This window comes from Anser cygnoides, chromosome 8 (assembly GCF_040182565.1).
Source record: "Anser cygnoides isolate HZ-2024a breed goose chromosome 8, Taihu_goose_T2T_genome, whole genome shotgun sequence".
In the NCBI taxonomy this organism is placed as follows: domain Eukaryota; kingdom Metazoa; phylum Chordata; class Aves; order Anseriformes; family Anatidae; genus Anser; species Anser cygnoides.
The window spans coordinates 21,375,661-21,392,514 of record NC_089880.1 but is presented as its reverse complement, the minus strand read 5'-3'; the positions used below and the strand labels follow the sequence as shown (position 1 = coordinate 21,392,514).

The window sequence follows — 16,854 nt, the reverse complement described above, 5'->3', positions numbered from 1 at the left end:
TGTTCATAGAATCATCAGATACCCCAAGTTAGAAGGGACCCACAATGGCAACTGAGTCTACATGGACCACCCCAAAAAAATGAAACCACATTTCTGAGAGCACTGTGCAAATGCTTCTTAAACTCCGTCAGGCTTAGAGCTGTGACCACTGCCCAATGCACTGGGGAGCCTGTTCCAGTGCCCAGGAAACTTGTCCCAGCGCAAAGGTTTGAATAGCCAATATTTGGTACTGCTACTTTGAAACTACAGTGGTCTACTATACATCTTTAGATAATTGTTGTTCAGTTTGTTTTTTTCTGCTCTTCCAAATAATTTTATAAGCCAATAGTACAGGAAGACCAACTGTTCTTATAATATACATCTTGCAGTAGAAGACAACTTCAGAAAGCAGTGAGTGATTTATATCACTTGTAAATGTCTTTACTTGGATTTTGTCAGACATCAATTTTCTTAACCTCAGTCTACCAGATAAGACAGTTAAAGCAACATGATTGGACTACTGTCTTTTACTTTTCTATGTAACATTTTGTGCTTGTGAACTTACCACAACAGGAGGTATGCATTATGATATTGAGAACATTCCAGAAACTAATCATAACCTAAGTTAAGTTGCTGAAATTTCTTCCTCCATCCTTGTTGTAAACCAATTCTCAAAGCATTATTTTTAGCTCTGAGGAAGTTTCCAGCTCAGTGAAAGAATGCTAGTCTAAACACAAGGTGCTGGTAGTAGAAGCTAATAGGATTTAAGAAAACAAGTGTGGAACAGCCTTACCTTGCCACAAGTCTGCCACAATAGAATAAAATTATTAGAAAATGACTACGTCTATAAGGCTACAGCTATTTGTGCTGGAAAAAAAAATTAAAGTATAGAACTTCCCCTCCTTACTTACCCGATCACAAGTCAAGCACTGTACTGAGCTTATTATAGTCCCATCAAATATATCAGAGATAACACTCCTGTACTTCTTGCGCTTCTTCCTTTTTGGCGATGACACAGTTGAAACTGTAAGAGAACAGAAAGACAATGCTGAAATTAATGTAAGATATAGTGGATTCTTCTTTTCTTCAACTTTGAATAATACAATTAGAGATAATGTAGTTAGGATTAGATTATGGGCCAAGGCCCCATTTCTGTTTACTAAATATTTCTTATTAATCACACAGACAGATTACTGCTACTACCAGGCAATCCTTGTAAGTTACTTAAGCAGTAAGAATCATTGAATGGTTTGGGTTGGAAGGAACCTCAAAGACCATCTTGTTTCAACCCCCCTGCCGTGGTTGCTCAAAGCCCATTCCAACCTGGCCTTGAACACTTCCAGGAATGGGGCATCCACAACTTCTCTGGGCAACCTGCTCCCGTGCCTCACCACCTTCATAGTAAAATGGCCTCTCCATTACTCACATAGTCAGTTCTACTGCATACGCGTCTGTTCCCTCAATACTCAATAATTTCCCTCAATACTTAATTCCTTTCTGCAACTTGCATCCATTTCCAGTTGCTGCACAACCTCAAGAGCAATCTGTCTCTACCTTCTCTACAACCACCCAATTAAATGCCTATGACAACAATAGCTCCAGTTTAGCCTTTCCTTCTCCGGGATGAACAAACCCAGTGCTCTTGGCCTTCTCCATCACAGACTTCAGCCACTTAGTATCACCCAGAACCTAGGGAAGCCAAAACTGGAGACAGTGCTATAGAGGCAGTCTTGTAACTGCTGAACAAATGCACCAAGGAGGTGAAGGGAATTGATTCAAGTCCACCAAATTATGATCATTCAACATTCAACATCAACGCTAAAACATTAAAAGGATAAAGAGAACACTTTCAGGATTTATCCTGGACAGTCGGTTGAATGAAAGAGGATCACACTATTAAAGTTGTTTGCCAGCTTTTTAATGGTAACCTTAAAAATATGTTTCAAAACGTGAACTTTTGTTAAGATGCTCTACTGTTAGATGAATAAAGCCAAAAATTCATATATTGTGCCTTGTGTTCTAGAACTGTACTGTCTTGTATCTAAATGCACCAAACCAAATATGCTACAACACGTACAAGTACGTGTACACATGGATCCTTAAGTCTTAAAAAAAATGCTGAACTGATGAAGCTTCTGAAGAACCAATGCATCATCTCTGAAAGGTATTAGGTTCTATTTCCTTCTGCGGGTATTGACGTCTCCTATAGTTTGCTCTCTCCAAACCACTGCAATTGATAAACTTGTCTAGAAGCATTATTATTCCATCCTCCCAAAGCAGAGACGATTACCCTTTGTGCTTCCAAATAAAGAAAAAAATCAAAATTTTACAGAAGTAAAAGGAGTCTTATTACATGTCAAGCTTATGTAATACTCCCTCTCTCCACTAGGGAAAGGAGAAAAAAACACAACCCCACTACCTTTAAAAACGACAACAATGCATTGCTATGCTAGTATGAAATCAGAGTATATCTTTCAAGTCTGAAAATCAGCTGTAAAGGTACAAGAGACAACAAAATGAAAACTGTAAAATGGACAAATGAAAACTGTAAAATGGACAAATTCGGTGCCAGAAGGAAGGAAAAAAAAAAAGAGGACACAGACCTTTTTTGTGGACTGGTGTCAACGAAGCACATGATGAGCATAATTTTGGAGGACTGTTTGATAAGCGTGTGTTCATCCCTTCATTTGATGATGGGGTTTGGACTCCAGATACATCATTCATGTGGACATCATTGATGTACTCTGCAATTAAGATTTGCATTATTATTTCACAAATTCTAGCAAAAAAAGTTACTGCAGAATGAACTGACACAATGGGTGCGTAATTTATCTAACCATACTGTCAAGTCACTGGACTTTTAGGAATGAAACATAGTTTTAATTCAAGTATTTTTAAGTTAAAAGCAAAACCAAAAAAAAAATCCACTCTTCTGGGTTATCTAAAACCTTACCAAGTACATATTTTTAGCTTTCCAGGGGGAATTCATACTGAATTCAGAGCACTTAAACTGAAAAAATAAATTAAGAAAGCGCAATGTTTACAAACAGATCCAGTCTCCCTGCTTGACCTGTACCTCCCTACTATATTCTACAACTCCTTTCCACCCACACCGGTATTTCACCTAAGCATTTGAGTATGTCAATTGCACGTTAGTATTGTATTACCTGAGAATCTGCTGTGTATCTGTACTTTGACAGTTCCTTGATTGTTTAAAAATTCAGTTGTCTCTGAAGCAGTGTTTATGTCTTTTTCCAAGTCTTCCATAGAACTTGCTCGGTTAAGCTTGTTGCTTGGTATTTTTTCTTTCTGCCAGTCTTTGGATGTGATTGAGTTGTTCTCATCGTCCTGTATTAACATAGTTGTCTCTGCAGGATCCTCTAGGACAGGTTTGAAAATAGCCTCATTTTCTGTTTTATCACAGGTACCACAGGATTCACAAGACTGAAAGGCTACATCCGACTGGCTCTTGTCTACTTCCATACTCTCTTCAACGCTCATAGGCTGTGCATCTTCCAATTCTACAACAGGTTCTTTAAGTTCTTCATGAAGCAAATCCATTAGACAACGCAAAAATTCTTGTGCATCCTAGGATTTTAAACAAGTTTTACAATATTATTCCATTATATTTGGAAGATACTAAAATTGTATCAAGGATATGATAACTAGAACAAAACCAGAAGCTGGCCTAAAAAAAATTAAAGAAGAATGAAGTAAATTCCTCTGTCCCAGGTCTAATGTCCAAAAGAAATTTGATTTCCAGATCAGATATTTGTTTCCTGCATCCATTTCTTGCACATCACAAGGAAGCTTATCATACAAGTTGCCTTCAAAACACTTCAATTCCCAGAAAGCTTATTTCGACAACTTTAACAAAAATATTGGATTGTGGATTGTATGTATGAATGATGAATGTAACTCAACTACCAGCAGTGTGGTCAGGCTCCAGCTTTACTGGCAATGCAATATTTTAGGACAGTTTTTAAAACCTTATGCAGCACCTTCAGTAAAGCAATTAGAGCCTTCCTTTCACTGGACACAGAAGTACTTTATTAAAATGTAAAATGTATTATGGTCTATTTAGCACATCTTTCCAATTGCATCAAACTGTCAACAAGATCTTAATTTTAATTCTCAAGTCTGGAAAGTCAAAAACTATCAGTGTTTCCACAAGAAGCTGTCAAATATTACCAGAAGTCTAAACCACATTTGGAAATACTATTTTAAAAGCCAACCAATACAAAAATCCACACAGCGGCTTGGTGCATGGACCAGAAAACATTCTTTTCACAGATTTTTGGTATAAAGCATATTTTGTTACTTTTGTAAAAATTACAGCTATTAGATTTGATTTTGAGTAATGAAGAAAAATCTAATATCTCTACTTCTGGTAATCTTTTTTATTAAAAAAGGAGACTAAAGGCTTTAAACGATAGATTAAATGATATACGTTTTTCCTTCAGCAAAAGAATTCCTTTTTCCCTCCTGAAGATTGGATGTGGCTGTCCAACTTGTGAGGCTGTGAAACAGGATAGTGCTAGTCGTATAAGACCTGCCTTGTTTTAATTGTTGCCATGAAACCTACTAAAAATAAAACTACAGCGTGATCTAGGCAGAACCTAAAAATGTCTCATTAAGTGTTACTATGCATGGAAAAAGATATTCTCCTCAGTGTTCAAAGCTGCAAGAACTAAGCTTCCATATAGAACCCTTTAAGTTATCAAGACTGATAATTTTCTACTTTTCTGGAAATTCATGCAACTCTTAATAAATTTAAAAACATTTTAACTAAGAGATTACTCTTTAAACATTTACTTTAAAGCCACGTACAGCATTTAAACACCAGAACGCGTTCTAAACCTCTGTTCCACAAATATGAAACACACTAAAGCAAAATTCCTTTGAGTAAGAGCAGGCTCCTGAAATCTGGTGAATATTATTATCAGGCTTTTCTAATTACAGGGGTTAAATTTCTCCTCTATTAAGAGCTTTTGGACTAAAGTACTGCAAATTGTATCAATGCAGCATGAAACTGTCTGGGCATCTGAAAAGTGCTTTTACTATATGATAATCTGTGCCTATTTAAGAGGTTACCAACATACAGTTCCCACAGTGATGCAATACGTTTGAATACAATGATGAAATACACGTTTTTTAAAGCTACTAAACGAAAATTGGTAATTTAAGTTCACCAAAACTGTGAACTTAAAAAAAAGAAAGTAACTTCCACATTAACAATTTTTTTGAACACTGAAAAAAAAAGGATTTATTCTCAAAATTCAAAAGCCTTTCAATAATTCAATATAAACTTAAAAGCTGACTTAAATGTTGATGTTTCTATTTCAGATTATGGATATTTGAAGCACATAAATGGAAGTTTGTTTTGAATTTGCTTTAAATAAATATAGTAAGTATGATATTTTAAACTTTAAATTTAAAAAATATAACCTTATGGCTTTGGCACATTTAAAACACGAGGAAGATTTACCTGTTGAGAGTAGCCTCGAAAAGTTGGATTAACACTTTTAATTCCTTGAAATAAACCAGTTGGAACAACAGAACCTGGCCTAAAAAAAATAAAATGTTTTAAATACATAAAACATTAAAAAAAAGTATGCATTTAAGTGAAATTTTCCATATTTACTGGGATCATGACTTTACCTGCAACTGAAGTACGACATGTCTAACCAATAATATTAATCTTAAGCAACCATACTACTGGTAATTCAATTACCTATCCAAAACAAAACGTCATCTGACAGAAATAAAGACTATATCAGGCCTTGTACACTATATTTCTAGTGTACTATATATAATCAGATGATGAATCAGACATACTCCTGGCACTATGCACAATTACTATTTCTTTAACAGTCTACGTATGTCTTGAAGTATTTTCTTAGAAATAGAAATTCTATGGAAGGAAATAAAAGCAATTGAAAAATCATTGATGTAGATTCAAGATACAGGATGAAGTAGTGAAACAGATGCATTTCTCACAGATACAAACTTACTTTTAAAAGCTCAATGCTACTTTCTACGGTGTTTATCAACTTTCTTGCCAGATCTTTGTTACTGTAAATAACATCAACCTTTTGTCTATCACTGGTAGATACTGAAAAGAACTGGCTGTAAGGAAAGTAAAAATCCTGCAAGTTAGGCTTTCTTGCTTTAGGAAAGCAATTCTGTGATCCCCCCATCCCCACAAAAAATAATTAGACATCAAGGACAGACTAATCCATCCTTTATGACTCCAGAACTCATTTATAGTCATATTCATTTTATCAACAAAATAATGCAATACCTGCTTTTGTGCCAGAGTTCCGTCATAAGCTTGAGGTAACTTTTACAAATTGCTGGTTTCTTATCTGTTCGGACTAAGCCCCCACAGTCAAGAAAAAAGTGTGTCAAAGGTGGGCTGATTAAAAAGAAGGAAATAATATTTTTGTCATATTGTTAAAATACAAAAGTAAATCCACATTTCGTACAAGATTATTAATAAAGTGTAATACTATTATGTAATTGAACAATTCCATTTCCTACATTCTTAAAACGTTTAGCCAAGCACTTCCTAACAGGACAACTTCAGCAGCACAGCAACATTGCTCTTCCAATGCATTCTGACTTCTATTAAAAGCACCAGAAATGTTCCATTGGGATTCAAATACAAAGCAACTGTTACTAGTCTTAGCAGAAATACATGTATACCACTACAGCAACCATCACCATAAGCCTAGTCCACAAATAACATCTTAAATCTTTCCTCTAACATCCAGTATTGCCACGTGGTTTCTAGGTAAATATTGTAGAATCATAGAATGCTTTGGGTTGAAAGGGACCTTAATGTGGTTTCAACCCCCTGCCATGGGCAGGGACCCCTCCCGCTAGACCCGTCTGCCCAAAACCCCATCTAACTTGATGTAAAACACCTCCAGGGAGGGGGCATTGTACCAGTATTGTACCAGCCTAACCATTCCCAGTGCAAGAAACTTCACAGCTGGATAGTGTTTCTCTCTTCAGCTTTTGCAGATTTCTTTCATGAACTGGTATCCCAATAGGATGAAAAGATTGTGTTCTAGGCATTCCTAGGGTGATTTAGCATTGAATGTCCCAGATACATTGTTTGTAAGGACCAAATTGGACCTTTTGATCTTAACATAAGAATAAACCCTAATTGTAAAATGAGACGTGTTTCCTTTGATTTCTTCTATAGGACGAAACAAATTAATAGCTTTTATTAGATTTTCTTCTCATTTCTAGAACTGCATATATTTTCATTTAGGACAGTGAGGAATTGAAATCAAACAGGGTAAAAACTGCCTAGCCCATATACCATAACACTTTTTTCTATCAGTGACACAATTGCTTGCAGTGTCTAAGATTAAGAAATAACAAATACGTCGTCTTCCACAATAGTCCAGCCCATCAAAGTCTTTAATTCAATCTTGAAAAAAAATACATGTACAAGCAAATATAAAATGTTATTTACATCCATTTTCCTTACCAGTTGGAAAGAGCTTGTAAAGCTGCATTCATGTAACAAGTGTTACCAATATTTTTTAATCCTGTTAGACCTGAAAAACAGAATGGATATTCAGCAAGTCTGTTTTCCAGCCTGGAGTGTTGCAAATAAAGTTTTTGATGAGACTTCTTTCCTCATCAAGATATATTCCAGTGATTGATTCAATAAAAACGTTTAAAAAGAATTTTAAATTTGAGAACAGAATTTAAATGGAGCTGAAGAGTTTTACATTTGATAAACATATGAACACAGTCACATCAATACTACTGGGAACTAAAACAAATTCTACTTTTATATTACTTCCATACAATTTACTTTTCCAAAATATTAATAGGACAATAAGAAACACAAATATACACGCTAGTAGGAAAAACTAACTGGGAATAAAACACATGATTTAATGATTTAAGGGCAGATGGCAAATTAGTGTGGTGGTGATATATCTATAAAGACTGTGCCAGACAACAGAAGGGGGGAAGCAGGTTTTTTGGCCAATGCCAGGAGACTTAGGGGTGAGAACACTGGTAGCAGATGAGTAAAGGAGAAATAAGATCCATAAATTAGAATAACTCTTACCATCACTGACAGAAAAACTGCCTTCACATACACATTGGCATCTCAAAAATAAAACAGTCTGATGGTCTAAAATGCCTTCGGAAAATTATTTTTAACTGCCGTTTTCTTTCTCACAAATACATATATCCTTTCTGAAACAATTAATACCAGTTTGATGTTTCTAAGAGATAATCGTGATGTTCTCTTACGAAAATGAAAAACTAAAACTTCACTTTTTTGGGTTTCACCCACTCTGATTTTCATCTTTACACTAGCTGTATATTAGGGGTGGTGTAACCTTTTATATCTGCAAGTTTGGCAGTGCATGAAATCTGTTACCGAGAAGGAGGAAAAAAAAAAAACTAACAACAAAAAACCAAACTTGTAAGCTACAGGCTCAGAAAAAGTTTAGCCAAATTGCAGAAAAGCATTCAAACCAGGAACTTTTTAGGTTAGACAGGAGAAAACATTAGAACAGATTTTATAAAAAACTACTCCTCCCAGTGTGTCTAGAACATCAGCTACACTAAACATTATTCCAACATTCTTTCTTATTTTTCTTGCTACTTTCACAGGTATATTACATATCACCACAGCCTCTGCTATGAAGATAGGTAAAGCTTGCTGCAATTAAGGTGGAACTGAAAATAAAGATCTTAGTTGGAGCAGAACAGGAAACAGTTCTAATTAAAACTAATACATAGCTGGAAAACAGACTTGGAGACAGACAAATGCGATAAAGGGCAATAAAGTGCTGGATTTTGCTTTTATTACCTCTAGTCTTTAACTCATCTTCTTCCACTTCTATATCTAGATCATCAAATACAGCCGCTAATGGAGTCTTCAGTGTGGGAATACTGGGTATTTTAAAATCCTTTTAAGGAGAAAAAGAAAAAAAACACGTATTTACTTTTATTTATCATTTTTCTTCTTAAGCTTAAGCATAATTTCACCAACTGGGAACTACAGATGATGTGAATACATTTTGAAATCTCATTTAAAGTGAGAATAACCAGATTCCACAGCTACCCTGATAAAAGTTTACCCAGAAAGAACACACCCTTGTTTTCAGATTACCAGTGAAAACATTGCATGATTTTATGACAAGAGCTGAAGAATCAAAACAAAGCAAGCTATAGCATTTCCTTCCTTTGGATAATAATCAGTTAGCCAGCATTGAAATGCTAACACAGCAGTCATCACATAAAAGTTACTATGTGTGTTTTTGATATGCCACCAGATGGCTCACTACATTTAACGAAGACAAATGAAACTGCTGAAACAAATGTACAAATAGAGAAAAAGAATATTAGGCAAACACTCTTTGACAAGCTCTTTTTGCGAGCACACAAACAAGAATTCCACACAAAACATGAAACAGGCTTTTTAAGTTCTTCTGATTTTTCTGTATGTTATACCCATTTCTTTGGGAGATTAAAACAGGCTAATTGTAATAGAATAGAAGTTCAGAAGTCTGGACCGAGCTTTACATCAAGTCAACAGAACTTCTGGTTAATAGATACTAGAAAAAATAATCCAATGGTACTATTCTAATTAAGATGCTGGTGTGTATTGAAAGACTGCCCATATTCCTGTGCAACTTCAATTTTCAAAAGTAATTAAAAATGCACACAACCTGTGCATCATCTTTTCTACAGCTCTGTTCCCCAAAGAAGACATTATTATAAATGCTGCACTGGTATTTGTATCCATTTTAACTGAGTTACCTGTCAGTTTTATGTAAGTACATTAAACACATAAGAATTAATGCCTTTTTTTCAGTTACATGCATTGTACTGAACATTTATGCTTTTAAAAGATTTTCAAGAGCTCACAGAATGGGTAGCACAGGTGAACTATCTCCCATTTTCTAGCCTTAAATTTAATCCTGTACATTTTCTGTACCTTACAGATTCCTGCTGATTAACAAACAATTAGACACTAGGATGAAAACAGCATTCTTAGAAAGCATGGGGTAAAGAGACTGAACATACAAGATGGGCACTGTCTCTTTAGAGAAATTCTATAAAAACAGAAAAGTGAGTAGAAACTACAGTCACAAGAAAAAGGAAAAGTCAGTGCCTCAATTATTAGAAGGCGAAGTTTATTGCAAAGCTACAGCTGTGCTTCATTGGGTTAAAAAATACCTGTACACTATTTTCTTGTGTTTGTTGAGACAGTCTTGCATTTGGTAGCGGAGAATGAGATCCTAATTTTCTATCCAGAAATACTTCCTTACTACAAGCATAACACCAAACACGGAGTGTAGTAAGGTTGACAGTTAGACAGTGTTTCGTCTCCTAAAGTAGGATAAAAAAAACACGATTATGATTCAGAAACATAGAATAATTAAATACTAGCACATGCAAGGTAGAACAGGAGTATTAAAACGTTGGATCTTTCAACAATGAAATAAATATGCGCATTAAAATATTTAGAAATAATAATTCGGTTAGTGAAATTTTCGTGTAAACTGCACAACACATTTTTAGTATAAGTCACGCATCTAGCAACAACATACAATCAGAATTTAAGCCGTTGTCATATCTGACATACTTATGTGTCATAAAAATAAAAATGCATTGTCCTGGTTTCAGCTAGGATAGAGTTAATTTTCCTCCTAGTGTTATGGATTTACGACAAGAATAACATTGATAACATGCTGGTGTTTTAATTGTTGCAGAGCTGTGCTTACACTAAGCCAAGGACTTTTCAGCTTCTCACACTGCCCAGCCAGTGAGGAGGCTGGGGGTACGCCAGGAACTGGGAGGGGACAGAACCAGGAGAGCTGACCCAAACTGGCCAAAGCGATGTCCCATATCATATGACATCATGCTGAACAATTAATATGGGGTGGCTGGCCAGGGTAAGGGGGCAGACTGCTGCTCAGGGATGGGTTGGGCATCAGTCAGCAGGTATCGAGCGGTTGCGTCGTGCATCACTTGTTTTGTACGCACATGAATAATTTATTTCCCTTTTCTGTCCTATTAAACCGTCTTTCTCTCAACCCACAAGCTTTTACTCCCCCGACCCGATTCTCTCCCCCATCCAACTGGGAGGGTGGGGGATGAGCAAATGGATATGTTGTGCTGAGCTGCCTGCAGGGTTAAACCACAACTGACATTGTGGTGGAAAGCGTTAAAATTCACAGTAAAGCTACCTTCAATGTCTGCTGTTAGTCACAATAGCAGCCTCCTCCTATACAGTAAGGACAGTGTTTCATTCTACCAGTTTGCTGTATGAAATTCAGGTTGCTGGCCATTTAACAATCAAACAGAAGAGTAATACAAGATTCTTAGGTCTGTTATAAGAGCTGCTCATACCAAAATATTCATTCTAGACTCAATTAGTTCTCTCGTTGACAGCTTCACATTATGCAGCAACATAAAAATTTGACAGATGGAGCATATTTTAAGCTTCTAACCTTCACCTTTCTTTTGTTAACCTCTTTTCTTACTCTAAGATTGTGCAAACAGCTGCTATTAAACTCCAAAGATTTTTACCACTCTTTCCTGTATCTCTTCCTTATATGGTAGCACTGGACAGCTTTATAGACGAGAGATTTGCTAGAAATTAGGAAAATAATACAACAGCTGCAGGATGTCTGAGTTCCAAGTTCCCTCATTTAGTAAGGTCTTGTACAAGAACAATGCTTTTAATACAAAATGTGGGCTATAGTTTCATTAAGAAGCCCTCCCACCTTCAAAACTTATCAGAAACATCAAAATAAATAAGTACCCTAGAATATTTTAATCATAAGACTATGCTTGATTCTGCAGCTTCTGTTGCACAAACATTTAGAAGTCTCCAGGGCAACGGTTTAATAATTTTCACAAAGTGGAGACAATGAACATAATTATTTGCAGTACAGGGAGCCTTGCTGATGGAAACTTGTGACAATCGAAATGATTCCCATCAACCTTATCTCTCTGTCATTCTAATCAGTTAAGGATTATCACATAAGAAAAAAAAGACACACAAAGATCAAATAAAGGTAACCACTAAATACTTGAGATAACGAATTAGGAAGACTGGTATCCTGAAGAGGGCTTACTATCCAAAAATTAAAATTAAATCAATGAGAAAAATCAAGACAAGGATGTCACTGACATCAAGTAAAGCCATCCATTCCCTTTCTGTTTGTTACCTTGTAAGTAATTAACATTGCTAAAACAGCATGTGAAACAGGGATATGCTACAATAGAAAGCCAGAAGGTGTAAAATTATAGGCAAGAAATTCAGGGACCATCTGTTACCCAACTGCACTACAAGTGGCCCCTTTATATAACTATTGTAAAGGCTTTAGAACCATGAATAAGCTTAAATACCTAGTTAAAGAGATGCACATTTATATAGACTTATATTAATCCAATATTGATTTATATAAATATGCACTAGGCCCTGCTTCAGGAGTGATGGTAAAATGCAAAGTGAATTTCTTGCAGAGTATATACTATTTGTTCATTGATGTTCACCAGGTGGGGGTGAGGATTGTTTGCTTTGGTTTTCTTTTTTTTATTTTTAAGGACCAAAAATTGCTCAGTGTGGAGTCTTTGCTGTATTTTCTATGAAATTTCTATTGGATTTTTTCTTACTCTAATTAATTATGAATTAGTGGCAAGAATTTAATTTAATCAGAAAGCCGGTGATTCTGAAAAGATTTGTTAAGAAAGAATGATGCAGCTTATTTGTGTCATTTTGGCAACTGTTCCAGTTGTACACGTGTATGCTCTGAAGAGATAGTAAGTTTAAGATCCAAACAGATGCACTCAAGCTGGCCACCCTTGCCAGAACTTGGTGTGCTGGTGAATACAGTGCATGCATGCCATTGCTCCTACCGAGCTGGATCTAAAATCCAGACTTGGCAGGAAAGGATATGCTTACCTTGGCTTACAAGGTTTTTATCTGCAGCCACCAGAACAGTGACCATAATGCAGAAACAAAGCACCTGTTTCTGGTAATTTATAATTTTTAATTCCTGTCTTCTACTCTCTATCTTCATTAATACAACTTTCCTCCTCTTATCCATTAGGCAGCCATAATCCCAAGTTAAACTTTTATGTTGTACTTCAGTCTAAGTACTCAAGAAGTCTTGTCTATGGATCTTGAAAATCATTTTTTTTTATTATTATTATCTTTCTTTAATTTTCACCATGGTTCTTTAAGAAGCACTGGTGCCAGAATTACATAAATAATTATGCAACTGCCCAAAGATTTTAAACTCATGTGCCCCTAAGCCAGTAAGACCTGCTTCTGTAAGAGAAAAACCAAAACAGAGAATCAAACTTCCAAATGGTTATGCTAACAGATTATTGGCTTCACTAAACAGAATCAAAGAGTTCTGTAATTCTACTTCACTGCTTCAAGCTGTTGTATTACTAGCAAATATACATACCTGGGAATGGATGGTACTGTGATCGACGTGGGATTCACCGCAGCCAACATATGTACATCTGTTCTGTTGAGCAAGATACGAAGAAACATACAGAATTAAAACGTAGTATCAAACAGGTTTACAGAATAGGAACATACTGCCAGTCCCTTTTAAATTCACTAATATTTCAAACTTGCAGGTTCCTACACAAACCAAGAGACATGCACAGTAAGTGTTAAATATCACCTAAAGCAAAGTAAGAATGCTGCAAGATTTAACTCAACTCCTTTCACTGGTAGGCAGTACACCCGGAATATAGGGCTGTTTGGGGTCTTTTTTTTGATAGTTTTGTTCAGATTCACGTCTCTCTCATATATATATATATATTTTTTTTTTTTTACAACTCATAATTTGGTAGAGATTGTGTCAGAAACCATGAAGTTAGTTAAGTGTCTAAAATACCAAATTACAAAAGACCTGAAACATGACACATTTATTCAAAAATGCCTTTATGTCCCTATCTACTATGCCTCTTTATTATAGTATTACTTCACTCTTCTTTTTTTTTTTTAACCTTTAAATAAGGCTTTCCAGCACTATATGGTTAAGAACTTACTATATTTTAATTAAAAGATGCAAAGTAATTGCTGATTTTAATCGTGCTAATTACAAAAAATATTTGGCTGAGTTGAGTATGCAATCTTGCAGCTGTCAATCTTCAAGCAATTTTCAGTAATTCCTCATTTGCATGAGCCAAGACAATCCTGTAAGAAGGTACAGCATGTTATCTGTGTAACACTAAGCATGTTAATTTATACAATTAAGTTGCAGCTGGACACAGACTCGATTTTCTATATTAAATAATCACAGATATTGGTTAAGTTATAGATAGTTAACATGCTGGGATCTCACCATGTGCTGGCTGTTTTTCTATGTACAAAAGGTGAAGGCAAGATGCCAATTCATCCAAGAGGAGATGTAGCACAGCATGACACTTTAAGTGCCCTACTGTAATTAGAAAACTCTCCTATGGAAATGTTGTATGAAATTAAGTTTTTCAAAAACAGTCCAAGAGTTCTAAGTGAGAAATAAAAAAACAAAAACAAGCTTTAAGCTCCACAGCACTTCCCCACCTGCCAGGTTCATGCATGCCTCAACACCTCTGCCTACTTGTCTTGTTATTCCCCAAAGAGTTTTTATATTTAATTAAACTTCAAGAAATCTCAGAAAAAGACATTAAACAACAGCTGTTTCCCCCTTATCTTTTATTGATAAAGGGATCACAATAATCTGATCTCTTCACTGCTACAATAATGCACTTAAAAGGAAACCAACGATGTAGATTTTTGAAAGTACTCATACATACACCTACAAGTTTGCATCTCAGCCTAAAGATCCTCCTGATAGGACTTAAACAGGACTTTATTCTGCCAAGAAATGAAACCAAGCCTAGAGAGCAGAATCTCAACTTCTGAGAAGAGCTCTATGTCTAAAAAACTCAAGACATTTTAAAAACTATATCTGCTGCATACTTCCCTGTTGGTATCATAGATCAATCTGAAGTAATATTTTCAGTTTCTTTTTTTTAAATACACTTTTTCTTTGTAGACAGCAAGAAGACTAAGGCAATTTCATATTTAAGAATGAACTGTACACAGGGTAAAGACTACAAAACTCAGAAGTTTGAATAATGTTTCAAAGTTTTTTTTAGTTATTTTGCTTACAAATAAAAAAAGTCAGTATATATTATTATACTCTTAAAAAGTCATAATTTACTGCTGGATGTTATTACTACAAATTTTAAGGCAGGTTTAGAAAGAGTAGCTTAATTAATTCAGGAATAATAAATTATCTTAAAACCTACAGACCTAGGAAAAAGATTAAAAAAATTCTTAGAAGCTGTAAAACAAGAACCCTTAACATGCCAGCTTATTATCCAAAAATCTCATTTTAAACACAATATTCTTAAATTACAAGAGATATGTACCTGATAGAAGGTAAAACATTTTAGAAATAAAAAAATGCATGAGAGGTTTTATTTCAAATTAATTGTAAGTTATTATTTAAAAAGAACTTCATTATAGTTGTTTCTTTCAACAACAACAACTAAATTACCACCAACTTTTATTTGCAGTTTACTAGAACAGGACTTCAGCTGAGCAACTTACCTCTAAGCATGCCCAAAGGTTGGGTCCTCTAACTTTACAGTCCTGACAAGTGCCCTGTTAAATTAAATGCATAGGCAAAGGATTATTTCATTTACTTTCATCAGTAAACCACAACCTCAAGAAAATATGAGAAAATATACTGTAAAAAACAACTATCAACTGAAAAATTTAAGACAAAAATGAATCTGCTAATACTAACTCAATTTTTGTTTCATTTCACCTGATTTTAAGCTTTGTGTATTTTTTCTAGTAAAATCTAAGATCTGAGATTCTTAAAAGAAAAAAAATCTTCTAAATAAAGCTATTTTATGTCACATTACCATCAAAAACCTCAGAACTAGTCTTGTCTATCAATCTAACAAAGAGAAATGAAAACGACAGAATTTGTAACAACTGCATGCTCCATACAATCATCACTACCTGCAAAGATTTACAAAAGATGCAACACTAGAGGAATGCTATTCCCCTCAGCAGCAAATCAACTGCTATACTTTCAAATAAAGAAATTTAGCACCATGGACAGAAAAAGGTTGACTTTTCATCGCATCCCAGCTACTAAAATGGGCTACAAAAATCTTTTGTATCATTTATTAATACTAGATGGAAACCAAGAGTTCAGATAAGGTCAGGTTCTCAACCTGTGACTCCTCCATCAGAAAGTGAACTGTGATCCAACAAAAACTTAAGCATAAATTTCTTTTTTACAGCTTCCACTTAAAGTCCAGTCACAGTATATTACTTTCACGTTCTAATCAAATAACGGCCAAAATGACAGTGTCTGAAAATAAAGTTCTGCTTAGTGTTATGCTATCTCTTTTAAGTGACATTAAAAGATTTGTTTTGGAAAACACTGCTGGGAAAGGTACTCTTAAGCATTAAGTATGGCAAAAGAGTTTTTCAGCTTTAAAGCCCGTAGTTCTTCCAATACTTTGTTTAAACATTTCTACTGCAGTGCAGAAAGTTTTATCCTATGTTCAACACTTCAGCACATCTTCTGCATAGCGATACATGACAAAGTATGCAGCTGAAGTAAGTGATCACAATTAATTAGTTAGAAGGAAGGAGCTACAACTTACATGAGATTTCTGTATCAATTCCTCTTTTGTTATCTCACCCACTGATTCCAAGTGGGGGCAGTTGCTGCTGAGTGACGACATTTCAGAAGCTGTATTTTCCAAGATCCTGCAGCTGGAATTTCCAAGACCAGGAAGCTGCTTTTCAACAGAAGTAAGAATAAGTAAAATCCTATTCCTTGC

At 35.2% G+C, this 16,854-nt stretch overlaps 1 protein-coding gene across 9 annotated transcripts in view; it reads right to left on the bottom strand.

The window, feature by feature from the left end:
• The window catches only part of USP33 (ubiquitin specific peptidase 33), a 36,112-nt gene that overhangs the window by 14,003 nt on the left and 5,255 nt on the right, over positions 1 to 16,854 (bottom strand). For 5 of the 9 annotated variants that reach the window (XM_067001412.1, XM_067001415.1, XM_013177869.3 and 2 more), the window contains 11 exons: positions 16,675 to 16,812; positions 15,599 to 15,652; positions 13,452 to 13,514; positions 10,204 to 10,356; positions 8,831 to 8,930; positions 7,484 to 7,553; positions 6,284 to 6,397; positions 5,468 to 5,546; positions 3,147 to 3,567; positions 2,583 to 2,723; positions 891 to 1,003 (listed from right to left, as the gene is read on the bottom strand). In XM_067001412.1, the coding sequence (XP_066857513.1) occupies positions 891 to 1,003; positions 2,583 to 2,723; positions 3,147 to 3,567; positions 5,468 to 5,546; positions 6,284 to 6,397; positions 7,484 to 7,553; positions 8,831 to 8,930; positions 10,204 to 10,356; positions 13,452 to 13,514; positions 15,599 to 15,652; positions 16,675 to 16,812 (1,446 nt within the window). Of the gene's footprint in view, positions 1 to 890; positions 1,004 to 2,582; positions 2,724 to 3,146; positions 3,568 to 5,467; positions 5,547 to 6,283; positions 6,398 to 7,483; positions 7,554 to 8,830; positions 8,931 to 10,203; positions 10,357 to 13,451; positions 13,515 to 14,342; positions 14,508 to 15,598; positions 15,653 to 16,674; positions 16,813 to 16,854 lie in introns of those variants that run through there. The other 4 variants (XM_067001413.1, XM_067001411.1, XM_067001414.1 and 1 more) reach the window with 2 other exon arrangements.